This window comes from Sycon ciliatum, chromosome 9, assembly GCF_964019385.1.
Source record: "Sycon ciliatum chromosome 9, ocSycCili1.1, whole genome shotgun sequence".
NCBI classification, from domain to species: domain Eukaryota; kingdom Metazoa; phylum Porifera; class Calcarea; order Leucosolenida; family Sycettidae; genus Sycon; species Sycon ciliatum.
This window is the reverse complement of record NC_088651.1, coordinates 11,338,951-11,351,188: the sequence shown is the minus strand read 5'-3', so window position 1 is coordinate 11,351,188 and position 12,238 is coordinate 11,338,951. Positions and strand designations below refer to the sequence as shown.

The 12,238-nt window shown below is 49.7% G+C and overlaps 1 protein-coding gene across 1 annotated transcript in view; it reads right to left on the bottom strand.

Annotated features, from left to right (window-relative positions):
- Positions 1–12,238, bottom strand: part of LOC135824255 (uncharacterized) — a 371,974-nt gene that overhangs the window by 316,621 nt on the left and 43,115 nt on the right. The window contains exon 3 of the mRNA XM_065336986.1: positions 4,892–5,281. Coding sequence (XP_065193058.1) covers positions 4,892–5,281 — 390 coding nt within the window. The remainder of the gene's footprint in view (positions 1–4,891; positions 5,282–12,238) is intronic.

Genomic DNA, 12,238 nt, shown 5'->3' with positions numbered 1-12,238 from the left:
CGGGGAGGAGTGAGAGGACAGTGCAAGCATACTCAAGAATAGGGCGAATGTACGTTAGATAGATGGAGGAGAGAGCAGAAGTGTTTAAGGAATTGCGTAGTTGCAGGAGAAGGAACTTTTTCCTGGTCGCTTTAGTGATGATGTAGTCAACATGCGAGTTCCAGCATAGATTCTGCTGTATGAGGAGGCCAAGGTGGCGATGCCTTGAGGCCACAGTGAGGTTTGTATCGTTGAGTGTGATTGATGGTGGTCTGGGAGGTGGCCGGTTGGTGTGGTAAAAGTGGATGACAGTGGTCTTACTTTCGTTGACCAGGAGATGCCAATCCTTCAGCCACTGTGCCGCGGTTGTCACAGCTGACTGGAGGTGCTCTCCTGCGGCTAGAAAATTCTCGTGAGCGGCAATGATGGCAGTGTCGTCGGCAAACTGGCTGCACTCAGTGTTGGCATTTATGCAGGCGGTTGGCAGATCAACTGTGTAGGCCGTGAACAAAAGCGGCCCCAAGACAGAGCCTTGGGGGACCCCCGCTGGAATGATTAGCCAGGTTGATTTGCTGCTCTCCATTTGCACACGTTGTCGTCTATTGGTGAGATAGGAGGCAAGCCACTGGAGGCATTTGCCATCGAGTCCGAGGTGGGCCAATTTTGCAAGCAGTCCTTGGTGCCACACCCGGTCAAACGCCTTAGATAGGTCGAAGAAGCAAGCAATTACTGTTTGCCCGGCGTCTCTTTTCTCGGTGATCTGATGGATTAACCGAGATAGCTGCTGTGTGGTGCCATCGTTTGGCCGAAGGCCTGATTGGCCGTTGGGGAGGTGCGGTTGGATGTGCTTTGAGATGCGGTCAGCAACTATCCTCTCTTGTACTTTCGACGTCACGCTGAGTAGCGATATCGGTCGATAGTTGGAGGGCTCGGTTTTGCTGCCCTTCTTGTGGATGGGGGTGACTGTTGCGTCCCTCCACTCTTGCGGGATAGTGCAACGTTCGAAGGAGATGTTAAAAAGGGTTGCTAGGGACGGCGCAAGTGAACTGGCTGCCTCTTTCAGTAGGCGGGTTGGTATGCCATCACAGCCCGGGCTCTTTGACGGGTCCAGGTTAGACAGTAACTTTGAGACCTCTTGGGCTGTTGTTTCAAATGTAGTGAGGCCAGGTGTATTGGGTGGGGGGGGGGGATGAATGGAGGGAAGTTCCTCGTGGCATCCTGTGACTGACTGTTGGCTCTGCGAGATGAAGAAAGCATTCAGGGCGGTTGCTTTTTCAGCGGGGGTTGAGAGAGTCTGGCCCTGGGAGAACATGTCTGGCAGAGTAGGTCGTTGTGAGGACTGGAGGCCGCGCATCAGTTTGTGTAGGTTTGGTGTGGAGTGGCTCGTCCCAGTGCCATTACTGACATATGTAGACTTAGCGATTCGGAGAAGGTGAGTAACTTTGTTGCGTTGGGTGGTGTATGCTGTCCAGTTGCAGGGCGTCCGGGTGCGCAAGTAGGCACGGTAGAGCCGGAGTTTTTCTCTGATGGCGTTAGTGAGCTCTGGGTTCAGCCATGGCTTTTCGGGGTGGCTAGTATGCCTTGGGGAGTGAGGTACTGCACAGTCTTTGCGGGCGCAAGTGAGGACTTTGTCCTTCCATGAGTGCCACAGGTTGTCTATGTTGGTAGTGTTCAGGGTGTCACCTTCCGGTAGCAGTTGTGTGCGTTCAATTTCGGCTTTCAGACTGCTGATGCTTGGGTTTGACCATTTCCAATGGGTGGTGTTATGGGTGGGAGGTGGTACGGCTCGAGGGGGTGCAGCGACTGGCTTGATTAAACCCCTGATGGATAGGTGGTCCGAGTTGCCGATCTGCGGGAGACTAGAGATAAGGACATAGTCGTTGTCTACATCCGTGACGACGAGATCTAGGCAGGATTTAGGGTGCCCATTCTGTACAAGAGTGGGGAATGTGACATGTTGGTGTAGAGAGTAAGTTTGGAACAGCACTGCTAGATACTCGCCAACAGCATCTGTCGTGTCAGAGTGGCACCAAGCGGCGTTCTTTGCATTAAAATCACCGAGGATAATCTTTTGCGTTGTTGTTGGTATGGCTCGTATCAGTTCCTCAAGGTGCTGGCAGAATAGCCGATGGTCGCAACGGGGTGGTCGGTAGACGCATGTTGCGTTGATGGTGCTGTCGTTGGCTGACAGTTTCAGCGATAATAGGTCAAACCTGTCTGGGGTTGTTGTAGGGACGAGTTCATGAGGTATAGTGTCGTTCGCGTAGAGAATCACTCCTTCACCTTGGCGGTCTGGGCGGTCTGCACGATGTAGTGTGTATCCACTGAGGGCAAACAGGGAGTCTGGGTCGTCCTGGGTACACCATGTTTCAGAGACAGCAATGACATCATAAGGTGGCGTTGTTCACGATGCTATTGCTGACAGTTCGTCCATTTTGGGGTAGAGACTGCGAGCGTTGAAGGAGAAGAAAGAGATGCTATTTTGTTCATTTCCGTTTTTCATAATTTTTTTTAACTGGTGGGACCTGGTGTTGATGCTGGTTCCAGTTCAGGCGTGGTCCATGGTGACTCCTGTAGGACTCTGGTCAGCTAGCTTATTTTGTTTTTGTTTTTAGAGGCATGTGGCTGTTGTGCGCCTGGGGGCGTCTGCTCTAGCTGGTGGCATCTGCGTCTGCGACGTCCGGTGTAGAGTTTCCATTCTTCCTCCGCTGCATTGAGTTTCTGCAGGAGTTGTTCGGCGCGATTTCCATCTTCCTCAAATAGGCTCTCGTCGTTGCTGTCGTCTTCCTCTGCCGTGCGAGGTGAGCCTGGCGAGGGGCAGTACATGCTTGCGCTGGGTGATAGTGCGCGGACTGCGCTCTCGTCGGCTCGATCGATATCTGTACTAGTTCTACGAGTACGAGTTTGGTGCTCATCAGAGGCACTGGCAGTGTGTCCGTGCTGGTCTGCACTTTTGCTGGGCTGGCTGTGTTCAGTGACTTCCTGTGTGGGTGAGCTGGCAGAGGTCACAGGGGACGCTACCTGTGCGTACAGTAAGCTGACCTGGCCTGTGGAGGCTGTCGGATCTGGTGCTGGATCGTCGTTTTGGGTCTGTGTGTTGCTTGTTTCGGTGATTTCCTGTACGAGTGTGCTGGCAGAGGCCGGGGTCGCTGCCTGTGCGTACGGTAAGCTGCTGGCCTGGCCTGGCAGGGCTGTCTCCAGTGTGGGATCTGGTGCTGGGTCTTCGTTTTGGTTCTGCCGCGTGTTGGTTGAAGTGCGGGTCTGTGTGTTTTGTAGCTCGTTCGATTTAGGGCAGGAGCCGGCAAGGTGATTTTCTGAGTTGCAGAGGCGGCAAGTTGGCGCCTGGCCCTCATGCTTCACGCGGAAGGTATTGCCTTCGGCTGTCCGCACGAATGATGGCACCTGCCTGCAGCCGTTGTTCAGGCGAACAGTTGCGAAGCGTACGCCTGTTCCGACAAATGCGCCCGACTTTGTGCGGGTACGGCCGTGGCGAATGGTGCCTTGCACCGTACCGTATTTTGTGAGTGCATGTATGATGGCGGCATCGGAGATCCAAATCGGGACGTTAAAGATGTGCACTTGCAAGGAGAGAGAATGGCGGACAGAAATATGTGTTTCGCCAAGAAAGAAACCGTGTTCTGCAATGGACTTAGTTGTAGATTGGCTGCAGAACGTTACCTTACAGGCTGATCCGGTAATTTGGACGGAGGCGACGTCAGCATAACCCTGGTCGATGAGGGTGTCCGCAATTTCTACTATCTTCTGGCCTGCGAGGCCGTCGACAAATATTACGGTATTGGCCTTCAATTCGGCCGGCGACATCGACCTCCACAGTGGCTCTGGGGGCTCAGGCTTTGGGCTGCCTGGCGCTGGGGAGTCATCCATGCTAGATAGGTAATACTAGTTAGAATAGCAGTGCATATATGCTTCTAGGGTGGGGACGTGGTCACGACACTCAGAGCTTCAAAACTTGCTTCTTACTCCTGGCGAGCTTTTCCAATAATTGTGCTTGCTTTTCTTTTTGAATTTAACCATTTCAGTGCCGGAGCACTTACTACATCAGTACATGGTTGGCCGGCACACGCCCGGGCACTACATGCAATACCCCCCCCCCCCCCCCCCGGGATTAAAAATATTGCCATTTCACTCACCTGTAATGGATTTTCATGATCTTAGGCTCTCTGGAAAGCAAATGATCTCTGCCGTCGATTCATGGTGCTCAATGCTCTGTGGGGTCAGGAGAACGGCCTACATACACTTCAAAAGCCGCTCCAACTCGCTTTTGCAGTGCTATTTTACACTCAGAGACAATTTCTTTTGATTTGGAGCTCACACTCAAGGTACAGCAACCATCCAAACACCAGCAGAATCAGGCTGCTCTAGCGCTCGTGTTGGTGCACACAACATGGGCTGTGCACTAGGGAAATCCTCCAACTTCAGCATGAAGTGCGTCACAGTCAAACGCCTGAAATTTAACATTCGCCCGTTTCCCGAACTTCGCACTTTGGCACTTGTGTATTTCACACCGTGCTATACCAAATGATACATCGTTGGAAATTTGCGTTCAATAGCTTTCCAATGAGCCATCATAAGTTGAATTTGAAGTAGTGAAGCCGAAGTTATAGCTGTTTATATAGTGATCTATGCTCGTTTCTATATGCTGCGTGTGTGTGACGAGTTACCTCGTCCTTGGCCATTCAGGGTGGTTGCTTCAGAACGAGTTATCTCGTCCTTGGCACTGAAAGGGTTAATCCACAGCAACTCACCATTGTTTTCACTTGCATCGGAGTACATTACCAAGCATGCCTTCTTTATAAAGGGCCTGATTGCAGTGAAGTGAAACAGTCAAGCATTCAGAGTTCATCTTTACACAGAAATCATCATAATGGTATTCCATGATAGAAATACCTACTTTGTCTTTGGCAGACAGCTGGCAATTGAATGTCACAGAAGGTGTTCTCCCATTTTCCACCTCCAGACACGCTATGAGCCAACATCTGGACACAACGTTTAGCAGGGGATGTGGTAGGCTGTTGAGCATTCCATTGAGTGTATGGTACAGCAGAGCCATCTTCAACACTTATCCAAGTGTGGGTAGTATCTGTCCGTGAGTATATACCAGTCCATATTGCTTTGGTTGGTGGTTTAATGTGGCGAATACACTCGTAATGCTCAGCATTCACTGGAGTAGCCAGTGTGGCCCCTCCTAATGAGTTGCAAAAGTCCTGGCTATTTCTGAAACTTCTCAATCCACCTACATATAAATATTCCATCCCAGTATTTCCGCATGCTGGCCACCCAGCTGTGTCAGACAATGACATAGATGTACACGTGCACACGCACACGCACACACACACACACACACACACACACACACACACACACACACACACACACATACACACACACACACACACACACACACACACAAACACACACACACACGTTTTTACCAGATTTACATATGCGGGTTGAGCATAATAATGAAGGTGATGAAGCCAAGACAACTGCAGTCGACTCGCACTTCGTCAAACAAGCAACATCTGTCAGCCCGTACCAATTGAAGTGAGTTGTACAATGATAATGTTTTCTCAATATTGTCACGTGGTAGATGTGCGTTGCATTTGGCTGTGTTAGAAGGGTTTGTATATTCGTAAGTTAGATCCTGAACTTTTGGTACAGAAAGAAAATGTGTTGTCGCTACAATTGTTTGCTGTTACTCCTTGTCAAGGTGTTAACAATGTGTTTGCTCACTATGTTGTTGTCACTTTTATTTTTTTCCTTTGAGTTTAGTGTCGTTCTGGACATGATAATTTTCCACCTTGTCACGAGTGTTGTTATCTCATTATCTTTATGCTATATATGTTTTAGTCTTTCCAACTTGAGCCATTCCCTGTACAATCCTTGATGAGAAGGGATTGAAAACATTCGGATACTGCTGACAAGTGCCTTATTTGGCTAGATGTGTGTTTGCGTGTATACTTGCGACCCAAAACTTAAAATAAAAAAATAATACGCCATTATCATCAGCATTATCATTCTCTACTGATGAGCTCCGACAGGGAGCGAAACAGCTGTCAGAGGCGTGGAACAATATTATCTCTCAATGGATGTGTCCTTGCTGGTGTCTGTATGGTTCGGCTGAGAGCCAGTGGTTGTGATGAGTTGGGAATGCAATAAATAATAATAAAAGTAAAAATAAAAGTTATCGGTATCGGCTTTATTGGGAGTATTCGGTCCCAACAGACCTGAAACTATCAGCAAACAGGCCCGATCTGCTCCTTGTTGATGACAAGGAGCACATCGCATACATCATAGACATCAGCGTCCCTGGCACGGTGAGAACAACATCAATAAGAAAATGGCTGAAAAGCGCTGGGAATATTATGACTTGAAGCGGGAGATTTCCAGAATTTGGTCCCTCACCCAGGTTGACGTGGTTCCTGTGGTTGTCGGTGCCCTGGGAGGCTTGGTGAGAGAGACTCATCAATGCCTTCGGACTGTGCAGGGAAGAAACCTGCCTATTGTGCAACAGGAGGCTATTAACTCCTTTAGCGCGAGCGTCGTACTAGTACGACGCACATGAGTTGCATGCCCCACGGCCGTCGTACTAGTACGACGCGCGCTGTACACTGTACAGTAAACCTGTATCTCATAGTCGTGGGGTCCGTGTTGAGTACATCGTGACTTGTTCAAACTATCGTAGCTCACTCCATTCTTGGTCAATTCTCACAATCGAAACATGTATCTGCAAGAGAAAACTCTCAGCTGGCGATAGAAACAATCGCCAAAGCGATACGACTACCGGTTGTTGAGATATGCAACTCGACACGGCAAATTTCAACTCGTTTTTTTGCGCAGTCTGCAGAACGCGTATTTTCCATCATGGATCATTTTTGCGCTACATGCTGCCATGGAAACAAGATTCAAATGGTGGTAGTGGATCCCGTGAGTCATCACAAAAAAATTGAGCTCGATACGAGCAAGGAGATCGAAATGGCAGCTGAATATTTGAGCTCGGTTAGTCTTGGCCGTGCTCAAGTCTGTCGAGCGCGTGGATGAAGTTTGCCAGACTGTAGCACTGGGTGTTGGTTTTGCTCCGAGCTGGGTTTGATATCAGTTTGTCCCTTGTCTCAGTACCTTTCCAGGAAGCCCAAGATCATGAAATTCGTCCAAGGGAAGGTAAAGTTATCGATCCTTGAGCAGCTAGTACTTTCATGGGAAAATGCGACTTTTACAGGTGTTGACGTGGGGCGCGTTCAGGTAGCGTCGTGCTAAAGAGGTTAAAGGTTCGGTTAAAATTCTAAGAACTGTCCTTATCTTAACATGTAGATGCACATCAGTAACGTTTTCATGTTCAATAGCGACTGATAAAGATATTTCCTTTGTTACTTCCTTCATTGGTTGATGTACTTTGATTTAGCACTCTGATGCAGGCCAGTTTAGGTTTTTGCACTTGGCTACAATTTGCATAGGCCATACTTGAGTCCTGGTGTCGGCTTTTGTCCCTTGTGCTACTTCAGAGCGGACTCTAGAGGTGTCAGTAATAGACTGGTACTGATTCCGAAGTCATAACAATCCCATAACAACATCATTCGGCAAACCAAGTTTCGAGCTATGACCGATCTCAACGTCTTTATCACTTGTAGAATACCTGTCGCTGCAAATTCTTTATTATTGGTTTGATATGTGACATGCCGACATGCCGACATTCCCATTAAGGCCAGAGGAGATAGCGGGTGATAATAACCAATATAGATGGTAAGTATGTATTGCACAAGAGCGTTGTTCTAGAGGCATAAACACAGACTGATATTGTGGAGTAGGATCGACAGCGAACGCTATCTGCATCCTAAGTGAATGTCTTGCACTTACTCAGTGATCGGCTGGACCATGGTGTCAGGCCGCTCCGCAGCTGTAGGAGCAAAGGTCCTGAAGGCATACATCTTGTTCCGGGACAGGGCATCAGCGATGATATTGGAAATTCCTGGCAGGTGCGATGCTCGGATCAGGAAATTGTGCTTCACACAGATTGAATACAGGGTGCAGATGAGTGCCATGACTGCAGGAGACCGGCTTGTGCCCGTCTTCAGGCACTCCACGACAGCTTGGTTGTCGCAGTGAAACTCCGCACGCAGCCGCAGCCACTCGATCCCCCATGTGGCGCAGACCGCGACAATAGCGAAGAGCTCCTAGAAGGTGATGCTTAGTTCCAGATGATGCGGGGACCAGTCACCTCTGAACCAGCGACCATTGAAGAAGGCTCCAAATCCAATGGTGCCATTTGCGTCGGTTTGCAACTGGAGGTCAGCGCTGGGCAACCACTTCTCCAGCAGGAAACATGACTTTCCATTCCATGTTGACAGAGTCTGGTGCCACCAGCTCAGGTCGCCCTTGGCTGAGGCGGAGAGGTGCAGCATTCGGTGAGATGACATCTCAGATGTGGCCTTGTCGAGGTCATACAGGCGGCGTAAAAATGTACAGGCGGCCGGAAATGCTCTGGAAGTGAACGAGAGATGGCCCAGGAGTGAGGCGAGTTCGCGTTTGAGAACGCAACCCTTGCGCGGTCAAATAGGAAGAAACATACTGCATATTACGGATGGCCGACAGGTGATTGGAAGAACTATGAAAAACCAGATAATTATAGCAGCAGAATGGCCTATCGTGAAACCGTGAAACAACCCATGCTACCCAAAGTGAGACAAGGAGTGATCAGAATGACGGGTAAGGAGCCCGGCTAATCGGCTAAAATTGATGGTGGTCTCCACAGAATGCAGACGCTGAGGTGGCGGACTGTCCCCTGCCACATTTGACTTCTGGGTGCTTCCCGCGGCATTGAAGGCACACGTGGGCACGATAGCAGAATGAGTTGTTGCACTGGTCCCTGTTGAAGTTGCGGCAGATAGGCTTCCCAAGATGGGTTGGCGCGCTGGACTGCGGCGGACCTCCACTCCCAGCACCGTCGGATGGAGGCCCTGGTCTAAAGTGACACCGGGCCTGGGCCACTGGGTGCACCAGAGAACAGCGCGAACATGGCGGGCGACCACGGCTGGTGAATGACGACTGCCACAAATTAGAGTCGATGATGGCCCAGTCGTACGACAGTGGTTGGGAGGCTATGGCGCGCCGGAAGCGCCTGTCATAACTTAGCCATGCGTCCACGTGATACGAGTTATTTGCATCCAGCATAGTGGCCTGATATGTGGGTGTAGTACGAGTGCAACTCCTGTGGGGTCAAATGTTGGAGAACCCGCAGTCAGCACTGAAGTGGTCGAAACGGATTTGAATTAATTTTGAAAACTACGAAGTCGATGAGGGGACTACTGAGGTTACTTCAGCGTTGAAAAACCTGACAGATACTGAGCCAGACATGTCGTCCGCACAGGCATGACAGCACACCCCAGAACTCCCCTCGCGGACGTCGAAGTAAACATTGCAGAGCCAGATCTAAAACGGACAAAGCGACTCCTATCAGAAGTGGCATCAAACATCAACACCAAAGCGATCCACACTTGGTTCACGCCTGAACGTCGAGGCATGAATGCCAGCACTGAGTCCTCAGCAGAGTTGGCAACTGGGGTGAAGAAGAAGGATTCCCGGAAACCAACAAATGTAGCTCCAGGCTCACGATTTAGTCCGCTTGCCAGAGTCTAACCGTGTCTTGAGAAAAAATGCAGAACTATATCTATAATGTAACACCCACAGCACCACCTACCTCCTCGACCCAGTCGCTCAGCATGGGATTTCTGAATGTGTGTAGTGTTCGGCGGAAGGTAGCAGAATTTCAAACGTTCATCTCGACACGAGGCATTCACGTTCTCGCAATAGCCGAGACATGGTTGACCCCGGATGTGTCCGATCAGGAGTTGTCCATCCCGCACTTCAAGCTATGCAGAAGAGACAGACCTGATCAGCGAGGTGGCGGAGTTGCTGTGTACTGTCAGCAGTCACTGGCTGTTCGACAATGGGCCGATTTAGAGTGCGAGCTAGAGATGCTGTGGCTGGAGATTCTAGCCCCAGGTCGACATGGAACGCTCCTCCGCTGTTGTTATCGGCCGCCAAATAGTTCTGCTGCCTACTGGACCGCACTGGATCAGAACATTGAGCAAGCTGTTCAGGGATGTCAGCAGTCCACTGTGCTACTTGGCGACTTCAATGTTGATTTTAGCAATCCAACTTCTCCATCTGTATCCCCCTTGTACAACATATACTTTCCCACTACACTCTCTGCAATTATGTTACATCGCAGCGCAAACTGTGGAGAGTGTTGAATGTTGTAAATGGCCGTCAAAAGAAAGCCCAGGTCCCACAGGCATCCCTACAGGATCTCAGTGAAACATTTGGTAGTGTCATACATGACCCAGCGCGTCCCACCACTCTTCAAGCTCCCTTGCGACCAACCCAACAATGTGGTTTCTCTGCTCTCCAGCCAGTCGCAGTTTCTGCCGTCGAGTCCTGCTTGAGTTCTGTGGACTCAAGTAAGGCGACTGGCAGTGATGGTGTGCCTGGCCTACTTCTACACAACTTCTCCTCAATATTGGCACCCAATCTCACCAAAATTATCAACTATTCGCTCAGAACAGGTCAACTTCCTTCCACCTTCAAATCCTCACATGTCACCCCTCTGTTTAAGGGTGGCGACCCAACCTCACCTACAAACTACCGCCCAGTTTCCCTGCTACCCATTATCTCCCGTATTCTGGAGGCATTTGTAAAGAAACAGCTCACCACCTATCTCGAATCAGCCCAGCTTCTACCCACCAGCCAATTTGCCTATCGTAAACAACACTCCACAGAGGATGCACTTGTCCTCGCAGTCAACAGATGGTCTCTAGCCAAATCTCGACGAGAGTACACTGGAAATGTGTTCGTAGATATGTCGAAAGCGTTTCATTGCGTTCAGCACGAGCGTCTTCTGACTGAACTCTTCTCTCTTGGCATATCTGGTATCCCACTCACTTGGTTTGCCGATTACCTTTCAGGCCGCTTCCAGCAGATCAGAGTTCAAGGACATCTCTCTCCTGCCGTTTCTTGTTCTCGTGGTGTCCCACAGGGCAGCGTTCTTGGTCCCCTGCTATTTGTCCTGTGCACTAGCACATTGAGCGCAATCCTGCCACCGGCGGTAAACCACCAAGAATTTGCAGACGACATTACTCTCGACTGCTCAGACACCGACCCCACTGAAGTATGCCGAACCCTCAGCCATGACATCACAAGCCTCGCCATGTGGCTAGAAGATATTGGTTTGCTGCTGAATGCAGCAAAAACTCAGCTTCTCTCCATAAAGCCCCGTGGCGCAGATGGCACACAGCCTGAGGTGTTCTGCCATGCTGACAAACTTGCTGTCACACCTTCGGCTAAGTATATCGGGGTAATACTCGATGATGAGCTGTCCTGGAAGCCCCACATTGCACACCTGAGCCGCAAGACTGCTACGACCATTGGCCAGCTCTGGAGACATGGTCAAGGACTCAGTTTGCGCACAAGACGCACTTGGTTCCTTAGCATGGTCCTCTCTCAGCTATGCTATGGTTCGAATAGCTTTGTTCCTGGACTTTCTGCCCAGTTGCTTGGACGTCTGGAGAAGAGTTTCAAAGCCGGCATTCGTGCAACCTTGCAACAGCGCTTTCTCACCCCCACCGCACCGCTTCTGGCACTTCTTAGTATTGTCAGCCTGGCACACACATACACTCAGAAAGTTCTAATTTTTGTACACCGCTGTATCAATGGATATTGTAGCCCACTCCTACAGCAACTCTTTACAACGACTGCTCCAAACACCGTGCTAAACGATCAGCGCATCACTAGGGGCCAAGTTTCCTTGCTCCAAGTCCCTTTCCTTCGCGGGCCTTCTGGTCGCTCGAGTATGATGTTTCACGGCAGTATTGCATAGAACGCCCTCTCGGCTGATGTAAGATCGATAACTGCTGCCGATCAATTCAAGAGAGCCCTATCTGATATTGACGTACTTAACTTGTTAACTCTATGCCAGAAGTCCAACAACCCTCGCTGTACTTCATGTTCCCTGGACTGCTAAAAATTGTCCCCATCCAACAAAGTCTGCCAATGTTCACACATCATGAAATGCTTCCACTACCTGTTATTTGTTATCACAATTTAAAAAATTCACACAAATTGAGTGTCAGCATACACACAATGTCATAACAAACATTTCTATAATAATAATTATACCGCTTGCATGTCTTTATCTCTACACATTTCCTCACATAATTTCAAATAATCTACGTGGAGATGAAAG